The following is a 22,763-nucleotide window of genomic DNA, read 5'->3' as shown; positions in this document are numbered from 1 at the left end:
ATGTGGACGCTGTCTTTTTCTGTTGTGTAACAGTCGGTCCGCAGGCATATCCTGTCTTAAATTTTTCCTCCCTTCAGCGCTGCCAACTTGATTTTGTTTGTGAACAAGTTCAAATTCAACATCAGACACATCAAGCCCCAGTGACTGACTGATTATTACTAACCATGTGATCATCCATTGTCAAAAGGACACACCCTATGCTAACACAGAGCTCTAGCCATCTCTGAGTCACTCACTAAGCGCACCATTTTAAGAAAATAAATTATTTGAGGCCACAGCTCTCCTGCCAGCTGTAACACAGTCTGCATTCCTCTGCAGCAGCACGACTGCCACATCTCTCTGAGTCTGACTGCCACAGAAACACATCCTGAGGGTGAGGGACAGATGCATGGAAATAACATCTAGAAAACATAACCATGTGCTGTGCTCACGTGTTCGAATCAGGTTATGTGCCCGAATGGAATTAATTGTTGTTAATAGTGTTAAAACAAATAAAATTTTATTTTATATAGTTGCACTTCTGGTTACTGTTCCTCAGGCTTGTGGAGAAGGTGCATGGTGCCAAGCAGTGAACAAAGTTTTTCTTTGTGGTTTTCTGCGTATGTTTTCTGCCTAGCGCTTGGGGCGCGTGTTTTGTATAATTAGAAACAATAACTTAAAGGGGTTTCATGTTGATGGAGTGTGAACTTTCCATAGTTGTCCTCCTGGAGAACACCAACCGATGGTCATCCTGGCACCAGCGCACATGCTCCAACCCGCTGAGGGAGCATGCTGTTGGTAAAAACAGAACTAACTTTGACCTCAGAGGTAAATAAACACAACTCCCATAGGATGAATAAACATGTTCTCTCTCACTTTCAATTCTTCAACCCACAAAAACAAGCCAAGACAAATCAGGCTTTGTACTACAAGATTATTTTAAAAGTCAGCAACAACAGATGTGTTCAACAGACAGAAAATGTTTCACATGACAGCTGCTGGCTGAACAGACTGTAAATAACAGTGACAGATTGCTAAACTGAGGCTGAGAATAACATGCTGTACATGATTACATGGTTAGCTGGTGGCAATTGAACTATGGTATACAACCTTTCAAATTTAAAATGACTATGACTGGATACACTGATGAGGAGAATTAAAATCAGCAGTGGATTTGAGGTCTTGACTAAAGCTTACATGCATTAATGTTCTTAAGTCATCAGATGAAGAAAATAAAGATAAATGAAAAAGAAAAAATGCTGCTGCTAGTGATGAAGATGATGCTTATAAAACAGACAACAAGGTGTCATCAGCATAAAGGCAGTAAAAGGCACAGGCAGACGACTTGTGAAATGAAACCTGATGACAAGCAGCGGAAAGAATGAAAAAGCTTTCAGGCGGGTGTATGTGAGAGAGAGAGAGAGAGAGAGAGAGAGAGCGAGCAAGATCAGATGTTGATGGGAGGAGGGGGTGGGGGGAACACAGTCCCGAGGACACACGGAGTCAGAGAACACGAATGATGAAGAGGGCGTATGGTACGATGTTATGTGGGGCTGCAGATGCACAGTAAAGAGAGGTGGAGAAATGCAAAACAAAGAGGCAGAGACACAACAGTAGGTGAGCTTGAGCAGACCTCTGTCCAGCCACTGTTACGAGACACTTGACACATTGTACAAGTGACATGGCCACCATGCTGCCCTGGAGGATGATCGTTGTTGGTCTTTTCTACTGCTATATCAAGGCAGGTGTCACACAATGTCGGACTAAAGGTAAGACTTTTATTAAATCCTGAATGGCAATAAGTTCATTTTCTGTATGTGGCGGGTTTATATTGTAATTTTTTCACATAGCAAGCAGATTATTTCGCAGCAGTGGTTGATGGTGAATTAATCCCAACGATGGGTTAACTGTTTTTGTTGTTTTTTTTATGTGTCTGGGCTGCCGGAGAATTTTGACAATAGTTGATTCTGTGTTAGATCTTTCAATAAACACAATTCGATTCAATCCAGATTCAAAATCCTAGCTTTTTATGGAACAGTGATTAAATTAATCTTGGCTGAACATTGAGTGTTCCTTGGTTTAGCTGCACTGTAATGTTAAACCACGGGGAGAGTGACCCTCATCTTTTAATTTCTTTCCAAACCTGAGTGTTTTCACTGAAAACAGCTTAAAAAAATATTGTGGTAATCATAGCTTTGCCAATAGAATGAATCATTATGTATATTGGACATGAATAGCTACATACTTATCTTTTTTCTTGTTGTTACAAGGCAGAGCAGAAGAATTCCTGCACCATTAACACTGCTCTGTCCGGAGGAACACCCTTCAAAACAAAATAAGGAGTGCAATAACACCATATAGCTTTAACAAACACAGCACAGTACCAAAAATACAATAGAAGATGATCACCATTTATGTATTTATAGATTAAATATCAATTCCAAATAACAGCACATTTCACTTTTGTAGGTTCTGCTGTGGGTTCAGAGGTCATCTGCACATGTTTCTCATGAGAGACGATGGCAGGGGTCCAACACTGATCTGAGAGAGGAAATGAATGAATGAAGAGTGAATGAAAAGCATACCGCTGAGGTATTCAGACCAGCTCTGCTCATGGAATCCCTTTTGTCTGAGTGTTTCTGGTTCCATCACTCGATCAAAAAGACACTACAGACAGAAACACAACTTAAACTGCAGTGATAAACTGCAGAACCACAACTGCGATGGTTAAAATCTCTGGTTTGGGTTATGGGCACGCTCCACTGACAGGAAGTTCCAAGTCATGAAATGAAAGCAGCAGTAAGGAACACTTCATCATAAAAAGCTGGACTCATTAGAAGTACATATTTGGCCTCTGCCATGCCTTTGATACAAAGTTCAGCTGCTAAACATATTCTGTGTGCAGTTTGCTGATGTGATGTTGCGTGATCTCTGAGTGTGTCAAATTTCCAGCTGGAGCGGCCAAGCAAGTGAAGCTGCCCGGCACAGTTTGAAAAGCACAGAAAGCCCGTCATCTTCGTTAGCATTTTTCCTTTTGGAAATACCACTTACATCAGCAGTTTGTGGGCCATCAGTATCAGTAAATACTACCATGTGATTTCAGCCTAGCTCAAACTATTTGCTCGCAAATATAACAAAACAAAACAATACAAAAGGTGCATTTCAGTTGACACAACTGGATTCTTTGGGAGGGTAAGCAAAAATGAGGAAGTGGTTAGTTAGTGCTTAATAATACATAAGTACTACTCCAGACTGGATGTCAGACAAAACTGCTCAGGTTTAATGAGTTTGATTGCAATGCTGCAAGTTCATGTGACGACATCAGACATCAAAGTGCATTTCCAGTCAGTATCAGTCTCTACATCAATGTCTGCATGACGGGGGGGGGGGGGGGGGGGGGGGCTCTCTGTCTGTCTGCATGATGTCCTCTTTTCTTCATGGTTTCCCTTCATCTGTTCTCCTTTTGAACTACTCGACATTGCTACCTGCAGCTTATCCTTTAAACCATATGCAATGCAAACTGCCTGAGCCCTACATTTTACTCCCATTAATAAAACCAGCCAGCAAAGAATGTTGGACATAATGCACAGTACTTTAAATCTATTCCTGGCACGAATTTCTTTCTCTCTTGACCTTTTAGCCATGCTAGCACTATGGCTCTAGGGCTGGCAATGTCGCAACGGCAGTACGTTGGATGGTAGGTCCATCACTTAGGCCAAAACTGAAATACAGTACCAGTGAAAAGTTTGGACACAATTTATGAGACAGTGTATACCGGCTTTTGACTGGTACTGTATATCTAAACAACAATTGAATCAATGGCTATTCATGTTCCCCAGAGGAGCGACCCCACTGACTGGCCATCCCTTACCTCTAGCACCCCCATGTGGTTTTGTTCAAAATGTCTTGACCACTATTGAATAGATTGCCATGACATTTGGTACACACATTCATGTCTCCCTCAATATGAATTCTAATAACTTTGGTAATCCTTTCATTTCTGAACGTAAGCTATGTTCCCAAATCAGTCAAAGTATACTTCACCGTTTTATCCTAACAGAAAAGCAATCATATTGTCCATGAATTCTTGACATTATGAATGTTATATGCTGACACCATGCTCAAGTACAGGGAAGGGCTTTAGTCTGTGAACTTTCTTTGACTGCACAAGAGCTACTGCAGCTAACACACTCTTCTAAATTGTGATTTTGAGGAATTCCGTTAAAATGAGGCTAAAATGCCAAACCCACACACTGCATGTTGAAATCATCTGGAGCCGTGTGTTACTCCGCCTTTGATTCCTCTGCAGCCTTTGAAGTTGGAGGTCATGTCTCATCGCCTGCAGATAGAAGTCATCTGTAAGGTCAGAGATCGCAGGGTTTGAAGCGCAGTGTGTATATCATAGATTAACTGCTGTATGTGTTGGTGTGGGACCAATGGGTGTCATATGTGCTAGAACTTCAGCATCCCGGTGAAATCTGCATTTCATGGTACCTAACAGTTTTGAGTTTGTTTGCTTGACACAGCTATAACTTCAAGATGCCTTTAAGGTATCACCGCACGCAGTAAATCACAAGACAAAAAAAAAAGACAAAAAAAAAACCAAAAAACATTCTCATGATCTGTGTCTCTTTACCTACTAGCCCTGTTCCCAGCTGCAAGCAGAATAAAAAGAGGGGTAGCACATGGGGTGAACCCTTCTTTCCACAACTCCTTTGATGATGTTCATCTACTATTTGAGGTGAGACAAATCTATCAATAAATACAGACAGTTTTTTTTTTATTTTTTTTTATTTTAAGTGTGAAACCAACAAAACGTCAAGGATGAACTATCACCGATACAAATTTCCTCTCTGTTTTACTGAATAGATTCTACTGGCTGGCGTACACTTTGATGCCAATGGAGAGTTTTCAGTGAAAGATGCCGAGCTGGCTTCCCTCCGCAAGACACGAAACCTGGAGGTCATCTGTGAGGAAACTGTTCCCCGGAAGCTAACAGACATTTTCAGGCTCATCTCTGGCCTTTCAAATCGTATCGGTCGGCTGCATCAGGAGGATTTCGAGCGCACTTTGCTGACCTTGGTATACATTACCCAGCAGATGGTCAACGCTACTACTGAGCATCAACGAGATGTATGGGCGGAGTCTTTTGTTAGCTTGTACAAAGCCGTCAAGCAGGATCTGACAGAGACAAACTGAACGGACACAGGTACTGGTGCACAGATTAATAGTTTATAATGCATATAGGATTCATTGAGATCAGTGGGTAGTCCTGGTTTATGCTTTGAAGAAATATCATCTTTTGTATGATGACAGCTACGTATAGGGAGCCTGAGAGAAAAGTCCTGTCAGAAAATGTCGCCACAAATTGGTAAAGTGCATGGACTGATAATGAAATGATATTTAAAATATTGATTGTCACAGCAAAAGTTGATTCAAACATGAGGTACTGTATAAAAATGAAATATGCAATGGATCTATAGGTTGAATGTGGTATTGAAATCCATGATCATGGATTTACTTACATTCACATGTCTTTTCAGTGTTTGTTCCCTAGCACCTGGGTGTGATCACACTCAAAGACTGATAACAGAGAAACCTAAGAAAACACTGTTTAAAGTCAACAGTGTTATGCCTTGTGAATACAAATTACTGCGAAGAAAAAATGTTTTTAAAATTTCTCTCTCTCTCTCTCACACACACACACACACACACACACACGGCTTTAATGTTGTGGCTGGTCAGTGTATGAATGTCAGCTTGCGTTGATCAACAGTTAACAAAAACCCTATGAAAACTAGGAAGTCCATATATTAGTCATTCTCATGCAAGATGTCATCTGCAAATGTTACTCCTAAAGGTCATGTGAAATCCTTTGCACCATGTTGTTACAGTACAGTGTCTTGAACAGAGGACACAAGGTCCAAACTGAGCTGCCTCTGATGGTATTGTCTTTGGACAATCCCCGAAATGGCACGCTGAAGCAAGTAAACAACTTACAGAGCGACTCCGACAATGATCTGTGCAGGCTCCGGGTGTCCCAGTGGCTGCTTAGGCTCCAGGGATTTTGCATCTACTCCGCATCCATCCAGAGAGTTGGGCGTGCCAGGAGGGCAGAACGGTATGTACCGGATCCAGGAAGAGGAAGACAAGTAAGCGCTGATGCCAAAGGGAAGGTCATAGACTTCTCCGCTCTCCAGTGTGTTGCTGGAGTCGTCCTCGTGAGCCTTGTTCCAGGCGAGGATGCCTCGCTCATGCTTTGATCCTGTTGGACGCATGTTAAATGTGTTAAACCATGTTAGCACAGCTTACTGAAAGGAATGAGATCACTGACTCTGTTTTCAAGTTATTTTCTGACTTGCTTGTTTGTTTTTCATAAAGCCTGGGACTGATGTATGAAGTGTTTCTTTCCAACCGCACAATATTCTCTTCTTAAAAACTGTCATTTCAAAACTGTTTTGGAACAAAAGTTGAACATCCAGTGGAAATTCAGTTTCATGTTCTCTACCTAGCTGGATTTTACACTACTTAGCAATGGTGAAAAGTAAGTACGTTTACTCCAGTTCTGCACTCAAGTACCGTTTTGAGGTACATGTACTTGAGTAGTTCATTTTTCTGCTACTTTATACTTTTACTCCACTACATTCATTTGATAAATCTAGTTACGAGTTACTTTCCACATTTACATTAATAATACAAAACATAATAATTAAGTTATGCTGTGTTATTACAGGTTAAGATAAGACTTTATTGACCCCCAAGGGGAGGGATCATAAGCTACTTTGCAGTATATACAAAAAAGTGATTAAAATAAGCCCCACCTTTACCAGCTGCAACATTAAGTAATGTACACATTAGTTATAATACAAAAATATATAATATGAAATGGGCCATTCTGCTTAATGAGTACTTTTACACTGACACCATTTCAAAGGCCAATTTCTTCCTACTCCTTTCTTAATCAAACCAACACAGAATATCTAACCATGGCCCCTGACACTCAGCAGTCACTTGATAGAAGATGACCATCAACACTGAAATAAGGGGTGACCCTATAATGTTTTGCCTTGTGAAATCACGGTTTTGACTCCTCCATTGGCATTTAAAGTACTACACTTACATGCAATCACAGACTCATGGTATTGTAACATACATATACCAAATAAATCAATACACTTGTAATTCAATGAAAATAGAAGGATACCTGGAATGGTGTTGTCAAGTAAGAAGCCGAAGAAGCCTCCTACGAACATACTGGTTGTCAGAAGTACCTGCAACACCTGGTCAAGTTCTACTACACCTGAACACAACGCAACGCAAACAGTTAAATCCCTGCTCCAATAGTCAAGTAATAGTATAGTGCTTCTTCTGAAAATACAGATTATACAGTGAAACTTTATCCGTGTACCTGTGGCAATAGCTTTGGGGTTCTTTAATATCCAGTTAGGAATGACCAGACCAGAGAACATGGAGAAGCCAAAAATAAAGATGTTTCGAGACGAATTCATATCTGCGTACTGGAAGAAAAGTCAGAAAACACATGGGAAAGCTTTAGTACTATTTTCATGCAATATTTCTTTTTATCTATTTTGCGAAAATGTGTGAGATTTTGTTGTGTGTACCTGCAGATTAGAAACCCCCGCTGCAGAGATGACACCAAACATAACCATGAACATCCCTCCTATCACAGGTGATGGGATAGTGGTGAATATAGCGCCCACTTTACCAAACACACCCATGACAACCATCAACACTCCACTGGCTACTATCACCATGCGACTGCCAACCTGCAAGAGGAAGAGATATACCTCTTCTTAAAACTGTCTGCTTTTAAAAGGCAACAGTAAAACTATCATATTTTTGCTCAAGGATAAATGTAAAATCAGTATAGGCCCTACACAGAGAAATTTTATCTACAAAGTTGCTATAGTAACTAACTTCCAGCTGACACAAAGGTTCATCCTACCTTTGTGATTCCAAGAGCGCCAACGTTCTCGCTGTAAGAGGTGGTACCATTGCCTGTACCCCAGGCTCCAGCCAGCAGACAGCCTATTCCCTCAATACCAATACCTCTGTTGATGGCATGTTTAGGGGGAGGTGGAGCTCCAGACAGCCTGGCACAAGCATGGTAGTCTCCTACAGACTCTATCATGGAAGAAATCACACCAGCGAGGATGCCAACCACTCCTGCCAGGCTCACAGTCGGTATCCCCCACTGACCTGTTTGAATTCAAACAGTATACTTATAGACTATATATTTTTTTTTTTATTATTACTGAAAGGTCATTTCAGGCGACAGTCTCGCAGGCTCTACCTGGGTATGGGAAACTGAACCAGGGAGCTTGGCTCATAACATCTCCCTTTAGATCAGTTCGTGCCAGATAACCATACTGGTCTGGTTCAGCAGGTAGCACATTGTAGGTTGTCAAAATGTAACAGATGAGCCAAGATAAAGTGATTCCAAGCAAAACCTGAGGACACATAGAAAAAACAAATCACTTTCATCATCTACTCAAGAGGTAAAAAGACTAAATGCAAAATGAATTTCGTAAATCTTAATGTTTCATACATACAGGGAGAATCTGAAAGACGTATACACGGGAGGTGTGCAGTTTTTTGTCCTTGCTGTACGTAGGAAAGGGCACAGGTATGTGACGGAGGTACTGTGAGAACAGGATAATCAGTGCAGTGGTCCTGTGTGAGAGAGAGAGGAGTATTAAATGTACATTAAGTAGGACTGCACTAATATGTAGCTGAAGCTGTAGTAGAGCAACTCAGGTTCTTTGGCAAGAACTTTTAATAGGCTTTCCTGCCCTGCCAGGAGATTAAAGCTTTACACAGATTTTAAGTCCATTAGTATTTTTAAAACCTTGGCTGTACTCTAGGCAAAGGAGGAAGCAGGTTTAACATGACCCATAAAACATGTTTGATTGAGAAAAAAATGCACTAAACTGGCATGAACTCCATTTAAGAACTCTTTTAACTGTCGTGTAAAACCGACAAGGGTTGTGTTAGTTGTAACACAATCAGAAATTCTGAAGAAAAATTAAGTTATCTTAAATTTTATTAAGTAATCACAGAGTTGAAGTAGACCACCACGTCTTTGTACTCTGTAGCACAATGATCCCAGTCTCTAAAATGACATTTTACCCACATGGAAGAGATGCCCCAGTGGTTCCCAGCACTCATTCCAGCTGAGTCAAAAAGGGACAGTCCAATGAGAGAGATGGTGGGAGCGATGGTCAGAGGTCCAATGAAGCGCATGAAGAGGCCGATAAGGCCGGAGAACCCAATGAACACCTGGAAGAGCGAGCCCACCATGATGGACCCCTGGAGCTGGAGACAGACACAAAAAGAAAGATGATGAAATGTTAAAATTATCATAAAAGGTATTTGCCAGAACTGAGCACAGTAATCTTGTTACAAGCAAATTACACCAAGTCTGTCTGACTACCACATCTAACATGATAATGATAAGGTCAGGTTGCTAGGCTGCTTTCAAAATGAAGACCACATTTCTTTAAAGTGTTGTGATTCCCATTATTACTGGCCACAACAGCATGGTGTGTGTGTGTGTCATCATGGCAAAATGTGGTCCTGGAGACACCTACCACAGAGGTGGTTTTGAGTACTTTGGCAGGTGTTTATGTCTGTGGACTGTGGATTTTTGTCACTGTACGGTGGAAACACAATCGTGCTACAGTCACGAAACTTTAAAAGTGTGTGTAGTAACGTCTACCGAGTACTCACAGGTTGGAGTGTCAACATGTTGTTGGGCGTGTGTTTGTAGGTCTGCCGAGGAAGACCAATCATATTTGATTTTGCCTAGCATCATTGCACCATTCATTGCACAAAACAATAAAAGATTTTGCATGGAGAAATAGTGTTCCCAATTCCTTTTTGCTGTCAGAAATCAGTTTTATTTTTGTGCTTACCCCATCCACTTGCATACAATCTAAAGTCCATTGTAAAATTGTAGAGACAATAAAGTGTGCCCTTTTCATTTATTTACACTCATAAGTTACAGTAATGTCTCAAAATTAACATATTGGATTAAAGTGCAATGCCACTCTTATTATTGTGGACGTTCTATGAGCTACACCCACCACTGAGAAAAGTCTATTTCTTACGATTTCAGACTGTTTTTCATCAATTACCACAACAACAACCGCAGCTACAACGACAACAGTAGCTCTGCATAGCTGTTGTTATCACACACTGGAGCAAAGATTCAAGCTAGCATGAAATGTGCATATACAATATTACCGTTACACAGCAATCAAACACTGTCTACTTTTGTTCAGATGAAAGATCTGTTAAAAATGAGTGTTTGTCTCAGCACAGGCACTGACACTGACACAAATGCTAATTTGATACACTAATTTGATTTCCAAGGGACAGTATTTTCATAGGACAACACTGACATAGGAAAGTTGACATCCTCCCCACAGGAAAAAAAAACTTGAACCCAGTCTGCGCTCCACCAGTGTCTCGCATCTCCTTGATGAAGCCTCCAATAGGCTACTTAAGATGCTACTAATGTCAAACTGGCAGAAAAGCCAGCTGGGAGAGGGGGGCCAACACGTCAGTTGCAAATGTTGCACTAGTTACTTTCGTCAAATACACAATCATAGAAAGACATTATATTGCAAGTCATAAACAAACAACAAACCATGATTACAACAGCCGCTGGAAGTCAGCTAACAATAAAACATAACAATGGGTCACAATAACCTGCTTGAACAGATGACCTATGGGTACAGGAGGGCAGTCTCAGTGGTTACCTGCTCTGTACTTTCCTGTTGGCACTGACTTCTTATGAGCCCTCCATTTTTAAGCAGCTGAACTACCTTGGACCTCAAACTAGCCAGTCAGCTCAGTCTTTAAAATGCCAACAGGAAAACTGCAGAGTATGTTTTTTCAAATCAAATAATATATGAATGCTTGGCAATGTAGAAATGTTTTCTACTGTAGATGCAAGTAATATTAGCTACCAATAGCAGCGAGCTAGCAAGGCTAAGATGTTTCCTGTAACAATGCCGCCAGGAAAAGACCCAGTGGGGACACAGACACACAGAGGAAGGCAGATTCAGTGGAGCTGTTTTTAATAAAAGATACGCTTACAGGCAGATGGGTGTATGAAAGTGAGTAGCTGAGCTGGCAGGCAAATAAGCAGGAAAAGGTAACTTGAAAAAAAATCTGGTGACAGGCACAATGGAAAAACACTAGGAAACTAGAATGGCACTCAGTAGCGCATGGACCTCCACCAGTGCCAAACAATCTTACACAACTTTCCGATCATGATCTGCACCAAATTCACCAGAGTCATAGATTTCCACACCATAAATATGTCTGATTTTTTACATCAAGATCCAAACATTATTTCCTGAGAAATAGAAATTATTATTATAGTGTTGAAAATGCCTGATCTTGCAATGTTGGAAAGTGATTAAGACAATATGACCTGCTGACAAACAAAAACAAAAAACATACATGAAAACATAACGTCCTTGGCGAGGGTAACAAAATCAAGTAGCAGGTAGTAGATGCACAAGAAAATGCTAGGGGACAGAACAGATGAACTGACAGAGTGGAAGAAAGACGGAGACTAAATACACAAGGCAAGGGTGATTGAGAACAGGCGAAACTAATTGGGGCAGGGCAGGGAATCACAAAGGCAGGAAAGACACAAGGGCGGGAAATAAAACAACCAATAGACACACATGGCAAGTAATTTAAAATTAAACAGTAAATAATAACTCAGAGTCTGGATATGAAGTCACACAGAGGTGCAGATCTTGACAGGTTTCAGTCCACACAAAGCAGGTGCTGTTTTGTAGTTGAGTAGACCTGTGTGTTTTATCTTAAAGTAGCAATACTACATGGTTTTAAAACTGGTGTATGGCCCTTTAAATGTGACCCAAAATAATTATATATATATATATATATATATATATATGGTTACGCTTTACATTGTGGTTAGAAAGATCAGATGGTTTATATATATATATATATGGTTACGCTTTACATTGTGGTTAGAAAGATCAGATGGTTTACATACTGCTCTCATTCGACTCTGCCACACATCTGTGAATTCTGTGGAGGTGGTGTTGACTAGGCTTGCATTCTGGGTCCAAGCAGGGCATGTCCACTCTGGCATGGACAGCATTGCCATTGAGGGGGCTAACAATGTGAATGTGCCACCTTGAAGGATGGGCAGCCTGGAAATAAAGATGGTAAAGATACATCAGGAGGCAATTAACAGAAGAGAGCCAGACAGACATGACACCAGGATGGGAGTTTTTAAACAGGTCAAACATGATCAGATATCAGATATTATGAAAGATAGTTCGGGGTGACTGGTAAAATTAGGCTGACTGCCATTTTTAATTATCTAAAAAGCAAGGCCTATTTCGTTCAAATGCACATGAATGAATGGTTAATTTAAATCACGTGAAGGTAGAGATTGACTCTAATTAGACAAACTGCGAGACCACAAGAGGTTAAGTGAGTTAAAATCATCTACCACATAATAAGCCCCGTTATACTGGTCACTTCACTTTCAGCAATTCACATCACACTGTAGACAGTGCAACATGCACAGCCGTCTCTCACAGCCAGTCATAACAGTCAGAAGACAAGGATTTTTGTAGAAAACATGGAAAACACAAGGGAATAGTAAAGACATAGCTAGAAAATATCTTTTGATGGGTGTTTACAATGTTTTCATCGTAAGGGACACAAATAATTAGCGTTTTTTCTTTTAGTTTACCCAGAACAGAGTATCATTAAACACACATTGTTTTCCTTACAGCTAACCTCCAGGTATTTGGAGAGAGACAAGAAAGCATCAGCGGTGCTAAACCAGGGGAATGTGGATTTAGCAAGAACTAGATTCCAAACATAATAAGATGGAAATTCTTTCACTAATCCTACTGTGACACCAATATTCAGCCAGGCTGAGTCTGCACAGGCTGAGTCTGCACAGGCTTAGTACAAGTTCAGAGCTCCAAAACATGGTTTCAGTTTGTAGTTCTTCAAAACAAAATCAGCCATTACATCATACTGATTCTCCTGTGTGTATGTAACTACTAACACTGTGTGAGATGGGTGATGCTCATTTCTGTTTTGACATTTCACACAAAACTTTCTTGCATCATATTGTTTTGTATCACATCGTATCGTATCATACGTTCTACTGTATGGCATACTGGATGTGCAGTAGAAAAACTAGACGGATAGAAAGATACTTTATTTATCCCCTAGGGGGAAATTCATGTGTCCATTAGCTCATTGTTAATAATAATAATAATAATAATAATAATAATAACAGTTGATAATAAATAAACAATAATAATAATTAGATTAGTCCATATCCTTTGGCTGTGGTGTTGTATAAACAAATGTTAACTATCTTGACATTACAGTATCAAGGTAGGGTAAAGTAATAAACACTGTTGAAGCCATAACATAACACCTGAAATCATCTTTATGTTAAAGTTCAGCTATTTGAAACTTTTACTCTCTGATAATCCCTTAAATAGAGGCTGCTCCCACTAACACAGTGAAATACTCTATTGTTCATGGTGAGGGCTGGATACTGACTTTGGCAGGCCTCAGTTCAAAAGAGATTAAGAAGGAAATCCTAGAGGTTGTTTTGTTCAGCTTGCTTAATTAGAAGGAGCAGCATTCTTAATTCCTCTTTAATGCACCCTGCTGTACTTCTGTGTTAAAGCACGAACCAACACAACATGACAAATCTTATCCAGTGAATTAATGTAAATTAGATTTAGATGGAGGAATCACTGACTACAACTATCTCTAATTAACCAAAACCAAAACATTTATCACCCCAGCATCCTACAAGTGTCATCCTGCTCATTAACAATTTCTCTTTTTCTTTCTTACCTGATGCCAAAAGTAACTTGCAACAGAGTGCAAATGCCAGAGACGAAGAAGATTGTACTGATGAGGTGGCTTTGTGTGAGGCCGTCATATTGCAGACACAACCCCTGAGACAAGATTAACGGGATGGCGATGATACCTCCAAATGCAGTCAAACAGTGCTGAGAGCGCAAAAACAGGAAGAATATCGAGAGATACATTTATTTTATGGTTGATGTACATGTGGAAAAGATAGCATGACATTTTATGTGCTTTGGGGAAATAATCAGCAAGAAGGTAATTCAATCATCTTAACACAAATTATATTTTGGTAAAACATTGAATATCACTGTGAAAGTGCAGTGAGTGTAAAGCCTGTGCAATACATGTATACTTAATGAGCCATGATAGATGCCGTACAAATGGTAAGATGATGTAAAGGAGAAAATGAAATAGTTTTTATGCGTAAATATAACTCAGTCAGGAGTAATCACAGGTGTTAAACACATAAAACAAACTGACTGCCATCTTAACTGTATCTGAAGCAAATTTCACAATCAGGCCTACATGAATTAAAGCAAGGCTAACCAACCGTGAAGGAAGCATCAAACCAAGGCTCTCATGTGACACTGTGGTTATATTTGCATTGTTAAATAAGATCAGAGACTCTGCTACATAGGCTCTTTATCTGGAAATGAGTGGAGACTGTCAAAACCCCTTTGCTGACGCACCTGGATGCCTAGAATGATGCACAGGTACCAAGGAGGAACATCTGTTACACAATACGCAAGCTTGTTGTTGTGGCCATCCGTGAGGGAGTTCAGTTCCCCTCCATTTTTTTTGTCAGGTAGATCACAGAAGCGTCCTTCAAGCTTCAGGGAATCAGACAGAAAGGCAGACAGATGTCAGATAAAGATAAATGTGAAATGAAGGGATGCTGCAGGTCTCCATTTGGCATTGTGGCAATCTGTAATTTTGTAATATGGGTCAAACGTCAAAACAGAAAACAACAACAGAATGCCTAACAAACACTCATTCATCCTGGACAGCTTTGAGATGCCGATACACTTTGCTGTCTGAACAGTTCATTGTGAGGGAATGTGGTGAACTGCCTGTCAGCTCACGAGCTTCTAGCAGCCGTAAAAGTAAATGATTTTCACAAGACATTAATTTTCTTTGACCGCATCCAAGACATTACAGGGTAGTTTGAACAAAAAGCCACAGTCGGATATGTAACTCATTTTCAACAGTAGTGTTACAGGTTCAAAGCAAGAATTCTTTCCTAAAACAGTTATTGATTAAAACTGATTTCTTTCTATTTAATTTATGAAAGTCCAGACAATGTCTCATTGTTTTTGGATATACTTAAGATTTGGACTGAATCCACACAAAAAACAAAGTTTCTGCCACTGTTTCCCTGTCTAAACAGCGTGATTTTAATCACAGAGGAGCTGGAATGTAAACAAGTAAATTCATATGCATCCATGACGATACTTTGCTAGACATGCTACATGGTGTCAATTATTAACTGACCACAACATCTAGTTTCTGCTGTGGTACTTAAAGTCGAGTCACGATACATGTATTATACAGTTCGGTGATCAGAGGAGAGATTAATCAACAAGTTAATACTTTTACATACAATCCAGATATGTTAACATTCACATAATTTAAAAATAAATCAATGGATTTTTATATTATTATTTACAGGTAGGAATGCTGGAATGTGATATTTAACTAATGTATTCTACATTTTACAATGTATGGAAACTCTTGTAGAAAATGAAATAAAAAGTTATACTCACTGCAAATGCATAGTTATCAAGGCCATTACTTTCCTTTTCTGGAGCCATGTCAGCTTCAGCCTATAGGCTCAGGTGGTGGACTTCTGAGCCCGAAAACAAACCAGAAAAGTGAAAAAACATCAGTCAAAGGGGAGGGGTCATGGGAGAGGGAGTCTGATAGAGAAGGGAGGGGGGGTGGGGGGGGGGTGGATGGGGGGCAGTATGGTAGGAAGGAGCAGAATTGAAACAAGAGATTGCTGTGCTTGTTACCCAGCAGCTCATGTGAACCCAATTACATCAGTAACAGCAGCTGACCATCCAGCATCTGGCAGGCAGGAGATATCCCTTCAGACAACTCTTTTCTCTCTTTCTCTGTCTCTCTCAAACACACACACCTTTTTCAGAGCCTGAAAAAGCATTATAACAGAGATGTGAATTACTGAGATTGGTCTACAGGTTAGCTGAGGGAGCAGATTCTTCAAGGCAATACTTACTGTTTGCTCTGGCCTGTTGTTTCAGCCACTGGATTCAGAGGTAGTGAAGAGATAAAAATCCAGTCTCCAGGGCATAGCTCAGTTATGTCTTGCCCTCTCCAGCCTACTTTCCCTCTAATTTTAACACTAAATGTTTGTTTTGTGAGGGCAAGCTTTCATAACTATCACATGTTCCCAGTCTATCACGTGATGCAAAGCTGTTATTGATGATGGTTAAATGTTCGGTAAATGTTAACTTCATTTCCTAATTTACCGTACAGCTCTACTTTCCCTAAAATGATATTAGATTAAATTAGATTATTTGTCTAAGGGGTTTGATAGCAGGCCACATCTACTTAATTAAGGGGACCCAAACGGCATTCCTACTGCTGCAAAGGAAGTTTAGTCACACACTGTTGGCATCCGTATCTGGGTGCATTTTCACATCCCCTGTCACAGGATTGTTAATCTGCATCTCTCCATGTCCCAAAGTCAAGATCCAGGTCCCAAACTGTCAGCTGCATGACACCAGGAGCAAGAAAAAACAAGCAACATGGGGGCTTTCAAGAGCAAAACTGATCAAAAGCAACACTTACACAGCTTCCCACATACAGATATGTCGATTTTAATGTCAATCTCACGTAATGTTTGAAAACCACCACTGGAGTTTCTTTAGCTTTTACTCCTGCAGTTTATCAGATGCTTTAATACCATGCAACATGCACACATTACACCCCACCTCTTTTCAGCCTCTGGAGTTACAAGAAATGTAACTCATTATCATGTGGTACACATCTCATGATGCATCTCATTATTTTCCAGTTGGTGCCAGTCCTTGTACAGCACACAATATTTCAATTGTAAAACAAGACGGGAGTCTGTGGTAGCTCTGTGAGGCCGAGCTAAATGCTAACTTCAACATGCTAACATGCTAACATGCTCACAATGTCAATGTTACCACGCTAATGCTAAGCAGGTGTAACGTTTATGGTATTCACCATCTTAGTTTAGCAGTTTAGCATGCTAACATTCGCTAATTAGCACTAAATGTAAATGTATTTAGTCTTAAATCGAAGCATCGGAAGAATTCATATATTGAACTGCTAATGGCACCAGATGGAAAGTGAAGGGATTACCAAAGTTATTACAACTCATCCTGTAGTAGCACTTGGCGTCACTCTTACGGGTGTAGTTCCTTTACTTGTCTGTATGTCTTCTAGCACCGTGAAAACTATAAAGAAAATAAACACTAATGTAAGCAGTTCACATAAAATAATAAACAAACCCTTAATTTTTACTGTGTAATACTGCACATGCACACATTCACTCACATTAACTTAAAATTGCCAAAATACATATAAATGATAAGCATTTAACCCATGATGAATAGTTCAAGGGAGCTCAACTTAGCACATTTGACTTTCCTCTTAGCATAAAATAACGTCATATAACATCACCAATACCATTTGCAGTTTACACAGAGCATAACGTACCTCGCTTTGCTCAACCGAGGGGAACGTCTTGGATTTGTCTAGCCTCCTGTTCACAATTAGCACTGCTAATTTGATGAGAAACTCCTCTACAGAATCAAACTGCACCGCGGCACGCTGAGCATAAACAAACATATACACAGAACAGTGTCCATAAGCGCAACATTGAGCATAAATGATACTATATAATTGACTGAGCTGCATTACATACCATTTTCGCTCACGCGGAGACACAGGTGAGGAGAGCGAGGGCAAGCTAGGGGACTACAGACATGTTTTTTAATACAGGTTACGGGGCGGCAAACCGGGCTCACTGCTTCAACCCGATACATGAATGAAATAATTCAACTGAGTGACAGCACTAGTGGCCCCTTACACATCCTGAAGGCAACATAAATGTCTGTATAATTTCATGGTGGTCAATTTAACAGCTGTTAAGATACTACACTCAAAACCACAAATGACTACCTCGTGGCAGAGACAGAGGTAAAGTCAGGGCATCACCAAAGGACCATGGTGTCTGTAAATAATTTTGTGGCAACCTATCAAATAGTTATCGAGACACACCAAAATAGACCAAGGTTGCCATCCCTTGAGCTAAACTGCTGGCAACTAGTAAATAAATGTGTAGAGTGTAGTGTATAGTGTGTATGCAGTTAGAAATTACTATACTATGCTATACTATACTATGATGATACTATTTAGAAAACTTCTGTCTTGATTTTTTTGGACAGTTCAGACAGGGGGAATAAGAGCTTGAAAACAAATGCACATGAATAGAATAGTTAAAGGAAACTGAGCTCACAGGAGACTTGCAAAGCAAAGAGAGAAGTACAGCTGAGAAATCATGAGGTTATCTGTATTGTGTGCATGTGACTGTGCAGTATATAAAGGTCCATCCCGTATCAGTTGACGGCCTAGGATTGTAGCCAGTATTATTTGAGATTATTTATGAAAGCTGAATTAGGCCAGCGTATAACGAATGCTATGAATGTATATTTTAGTGTTAGCAATTTTGTTTTAATGTATTTTACCTTCACAATGAGTGGTTTCAGTAATATACAGTTCAACCACTCGTTGTCATCTACTCATTAAAGCTGGCTAATCAAAGTTCTGACTACCCTAACATGACTCATCTTTATGAATGTGTGTCCAATCACCAAAGCAAAGCCAATTATTTGAAGAAAAAAATATGATCTGCCTTGTTGATCATGTCATTCACATCGGGGTCTGTGTCAGACACTGATTCAGACACGCATGATCACATCAAGTCACAGAGACTGTGAACCTCGCAGTCTGCAACCAACAGAATGGACGGGGAAACCTTTACAGATTAACATGTTACACATGTAGAAATTAAGAGGCAAAAATTAATATTGATTTCATTTAAAGGCCTATTGTAAAAGACAAATGTAAACAGAAGCTGCAAGTGCAAGAAAAACTTCATTTTCTCCTCTGCAAAATGTGCTTTCATTACCAATATCTAAGAATAACATAGAAATCTTTGAAATCCAGGGTGAAACATTTTGAATTGGAATATTACAATACACACATAGACCAATGTTTTGGTAATGATGCAATTTCAATATAACAAGATACTTTTATGTCCCATTTTTACATTTTTCATGTTACATTAATACAACAAACTAACTTGTTTTGTTTCAATAAGAATTATTTTTGTCAGAACAGAGTACAGTATATGATGTTGTCATAACAAGAACTGTGTCTCAGGGTAAATGATTAGGTTTATCTAGGCAATAAAAATGTGTAAAATAATGTTATCCCTGAAAAGTAGTTGAACAGCGCACAAAAACAATGAAGTCATTATCCTCACTGTAGCATGCTGGGAAGTCCTGAGGAGATGCAAACTAGGAGACTGTAATAACATGTGATGTGATAAAAACTGCCTAAGTCAAGCTGTTTCCCCTGATCCAGTGTCTCGCTGCATCCCGTGACCTTGCTGATTCTACAAAGAGGGGAGCTGCTTTGAGTTCATTTAAATAATGTTTAACCTTTGTTTAACCCACACACATCAATGGCACAGAACAACATTTTTGTTCATAAAATTTATTCTTCCATGACCATTCATTTAGTAGTGTGTCATTAATTAGCTGCAAGCTTCCCTTTGAATTAAATATATTTTTTGTTCCCTTTGTTCAGTCCTCTCATGGTTTCACACTCTCCATGCTAGATTACCTACAGACTACAAGAGACTCAAGTGTGTCACATGTTGCAGAGAAAATATGCTGTTTTATTTACATAAATCTTAAATCATTACACCACTGCATCTATAGCTACTGCAGCATTAAAGCTCAGTGTACACAAAAGGTTAACACTGCATTTGGACAAGAATCTAACATCTGTCAGTAAAGTTATTTAGATGTGCAACTAATAATTTTATGCATATGTGTATGTGACAATGATGTAGGTACACCATGTGATTCTTCACATGGTCTGCTTACTCTGCATGAGGAGTACCTGTATGATGATTTTCTGTGGCTCTGCATGAGTCAAACTGTAACAGAAAACCTGCTTTTCAAACTGGGAGTGAAAATCAACTGAATGAACCACTAGATGGAGACATACTGAACGCACGAGACATTATCTCCTGCACGCCACAGGGAGTCGCTAACAGCCTGTGTTCCCAGTGTCTCTGAAAGGTGAACTGAAGTGTTAGAGGGTATACTGAGGCCAACGTAATAAAGATTAGACTTCCAATAAATCAGGTGATAAGAAATAGGAGCAACAATTTGAATATGTTCCATAGTTGAATGTTGTCTCTGCTGTTGATCAAGCCACAAAACCACAGAGATTGTGTTTAGGACTGGCCTTGAAAACGCAAGAATTTGTTAGTAAAGTGTGTGTGTGTGTGTGTGTGTGTGTGTGTGTGTGTGTGTGTGTGTGTGTGTGTGTGTGTGTGTGTGGAGAAGCGATAAGGGCAGATAATTATATCAAGAGCATAAGATTTACTATGAGCACACCTTAAATGAGCAGTTCATTACTGAGAAAAAAGATGTTGATTACTAGGTTTTGCCAGAAGTATGCTGTTATATACTGCCGGTTGCTCCTCCCTAATGATAACCATGTGATGCAGGTCAAACACAGGCTGACAGCAGAGGGAGGACAACCTTACTGTCCTCACCTTACAGATAGTAGAGGCCAGAGAGGAGAAGAAGAAGTCAGAGCACAAGAGTTTGTTTCCTTAGCCTGAGAGGCGTTCGTAAGAGAAGGCTTCTGAATAGCAGTGAATAAGTCTGTAGTATAAAGAGACATCTGATGACAAAGGTGCTGATGGCAGGGGATAGAATACTGGAAATGTGGAATAGAGGAGATACGGAAAGAGAATCCTGCTTGGATCAAGAAAGAGAAACTCAGCCGTGTAAAAAATTATCCCATTCCATTGAAGAGATACTGAGGAGGCCCACATGTGTCAGAAAAGAGAAAAGAGTTCATCGTAACTGGTCTGTTATAAAGGAGAACACCAGAGAACCCAACCAGCACTCGTGTACAGGTATGTTTTTTTTTCTTACCCTTACCTTTTTATTAACTGTCTCCACAGGGTTTGTTGTAGCATGGTTCTCACTGAAATATGATTCCAACAAATATATTCATTTTAATGTTGAAAATGTATCTCTGTCCATAGAAACACCACAAATTAGACTACTTAAAGAGACCACAGACTGCACGAGTGAGTATTATACTTTATAATCAAGAAACACTGATGGTGATCCTGAGCTGCATGTTTAGATACATGTGTGAATGATGCTGATGATGAAGATGACAGTGACAATCATTTGTTTACAGGTCAGAGGAAAAAGAGGCAAACAAGGGTCACATTCACACCGTTCCAGGTGCAGGAGCTGGAGAAAGTCTTCCAGCAGACTCACTACCCAGACGTCAACACCAGAGAGCAGCTGGCCTCTCACCTGCACCTCACCGAGGGCCGGATACAGGTAGGACACATACAGCTCATTGTTTGTGATAATTGATAATTGAGTGTATTTGTTAAGATTTGCCAGCTGCCTGTTTTTACACGAATGACTGACTTTTTGTACGTGTCTATGTGTGGTTTTACCAAGCGCCATCATGTCAATATTCAATCATACATTTACAGGTGGTTTGTGTAAATGTTACAATACTCAACATATAATGTGGCAATATTCAACGATAAGTAATAAATTCAAATATGCACAACAGCAACAAATTTGTGTCAAATCCAACCCAATATTTTTTTTCCCTTTTCTTATTAAGTTTGGTCCCGTCCTTAAATATCAACCACATAAATTGTTTTTATTTTGTAACTGATTATATTTTACCGACATTTCTTTCTAATTGTAACAATTGTAACTTGTCCAGAAGTCAAACTGGGGTTGCAAACAATTCAGTGAATGCTCTCAAATAATCGACTGATAATACTAAAATGTCATCAGTGGAGCAATAGTAATGGTATTAAGGTATTACCTTCAAAATGATAAATGACACGTTACACGATGAGACGATGTGTACTGAAAACTGACACTAAAAATGACTGGGGCAATTTGTTTGCTATCTCGGTTATAAAACTGTCTGAGCCAAGATATTGGTTTTTTTTGAGCTGGTGTTGTATTACTGTCAGGTTATTTATTGAGAATAAAATATGGACAAGGACGGTCACAATCTGCTCTAGCTCTATTTAAACTTACATATCACTATGTGTTAATAATTGATAATGATATTTGTATCCTTAGCAGTTTTCTGTGTCATATGCAAATCATTTTGTACAACTAACAATACATTTGTGACAGTTTTAAAGTCAGATTTGACTCTATCCCATTTTAAAATAATTAAAATAACCCAACAGTAATACATATAAAAAAACACTTATACTGGGTCAAAACAATCCATTAGTCCTGGGGAAAGTGACTCCAGTATTGTGACAGTGCAATATTGACCCAAATCAGAATCTTTAACCCAGTTATTTTCAGTGTGTAGGATGATTTGCTCTCAGTAGAAAGTGACATGAAACTGGGTCTTTCTTTTCTCTGCTGTGGCTAAGAAGAAAGTATATATCATTCTCATTAAATGTTTTCTCATTATGCGCCGTTTGTGCTTTAGATTTGGTTCCAGAACCGCAGAGCTAAATGGAGGAAGGCCGAAACACTGAAGGATCTGGA

At 39.6% G+C, this 22,763-nt stretch overlaps 3 protein-coding genes across 5 annotated transcripts; 2 read left to right on the top strand and 1 right to left on the bottom strand.

Annotated features, from left to right (window-relative positions):
- Nucleotides 1-1,472: 1,472 nt before the first annotated feature.
- On the top strand, nucleotides 1,473-6,371 carry LOC111655075 (protein FAM180A-like). 2 transcript variants are annotated; one of them, XM_087174017.1, is made up of 4 exons: nucleotides 1,473-1,748; nucleotides 4,623-4,720; nucleotides 4,849-5,188; nucleotides 6,008-6,371. In XM_087174017.1, the coding sequence occupies exons 1-3, from the start codon at nucleotides 1,661-1,663 to the stop codon at nucleotides 5,176-5,178; spliced, it is 516 nt and encodes a 171-aa protein (XP_087030143.1). In that variant the 5' UTR covers nucleotides 1,473-1,660; the 3' UTR covers nucleotides 5,179-5,188; nucleotides 6,008-6,371. The 2 variants fall into 2 exon arrangements, with proteins under 2 accessions (XP_087030143.1, XP_023262091.1); XM_023406323.2 differs by lacking the exon at nucleotides 6,008-6,371 and having other exon boundaries at nucleotides 4,849-5,870.
- On the bottom strand, nucleotides 5,193-17,890 carry LOC111655074 (solute carrier family 23 member 1-like). Of its 2 annotated transcripts, XM_087174015.1 has the most exons (16): nucleotides 17,822-17,890; nucleotides 17,614-17,727; nucleotides 16,142-17,351; nucleotides 15,918-16,054; nucleotides 15,669-15,751; nucleotides 14,595-14,735; nucleotides 13,888-14,045; nucleotides 12,041-12,200; nucleotides 9,134-9,315; nucleotides 8,553-8,673; nucleotides 8,294-8,450; nucleotides 7,946-8,199; nucleotides 7,602-7,766; nucleotides 7,388-7,496; nucleotides 7,184-7,279; nucleotides 5,193-6,244 (listed from the first exon to the last, which is right to left on the bottom strand). In XM_087174015.1, exons 5-16 carry the CDS (start codon nucleotides 15,714-15,716, stop codon nucleotides 5,976-5,978), a joined length of 1,860 nt encoding a protein of 619 aa, XP_087030141.1. In that variant the 5' UTR covers nucleotides 15,717-15,751; nucleotides 15,918-16,054; nucleotides 16,142-17,351; nucleotides 17,614-17,727; nucleotides 17,822-17,890; the 3' UTR covers nucleotides 5,193-5,975. The 2 variants fall into 2 exon arrangements, with proteins under 2 accessions (XP_087030141.1, XP_087030142.1); XM_087174016.1 differs by having other exon boundaries at nucleotides 15,918-17,351.
- Nucleotides 17,891-20,793: 2,903 nt separating this feature from the next.
- On the top strand, nucleotides 20,794-22,758 carry LOC147819124 (intestine-specific homeobox-like; the record flags this gene model as incomplete). Its single annotated transcript, XM_087174021.1, has 4 exons — nucleotides 20,794-21,121; nucleotides 21,254-21,298; nucleotides 21,415-21,563; nucleotides 22,705-22,758. Coding segments are annotated over exons 1-4 (483 nt in total), but the record flags the coding sequence as incomplete, so codon positions are not given.
- Nucleotides 22,759-22,763: the final 5 nt, after the last annotated feature.

This window comes from Seriola lalandi, unplaced genomic scaffold (assembly GCF_002814215.2).
Source record: "Seriola lalandi dorsalis isolate HSWRI2012SDOR001 ecotype SW California unplaced genomic scaffold, Sedor1 jcf7180002054302, whole genome shotgun sequence".
Lineage (NCBI taxonomy): Eukaryota > Metazoa > Chordata > Actinopteri > Carangiformes > Carangidae > Seriola > Seriola lalandi.
Note: the sequence above shows the minus strand (reverse complement) of the source record. Positions and strands in the feature narration are given on the sequence as shown.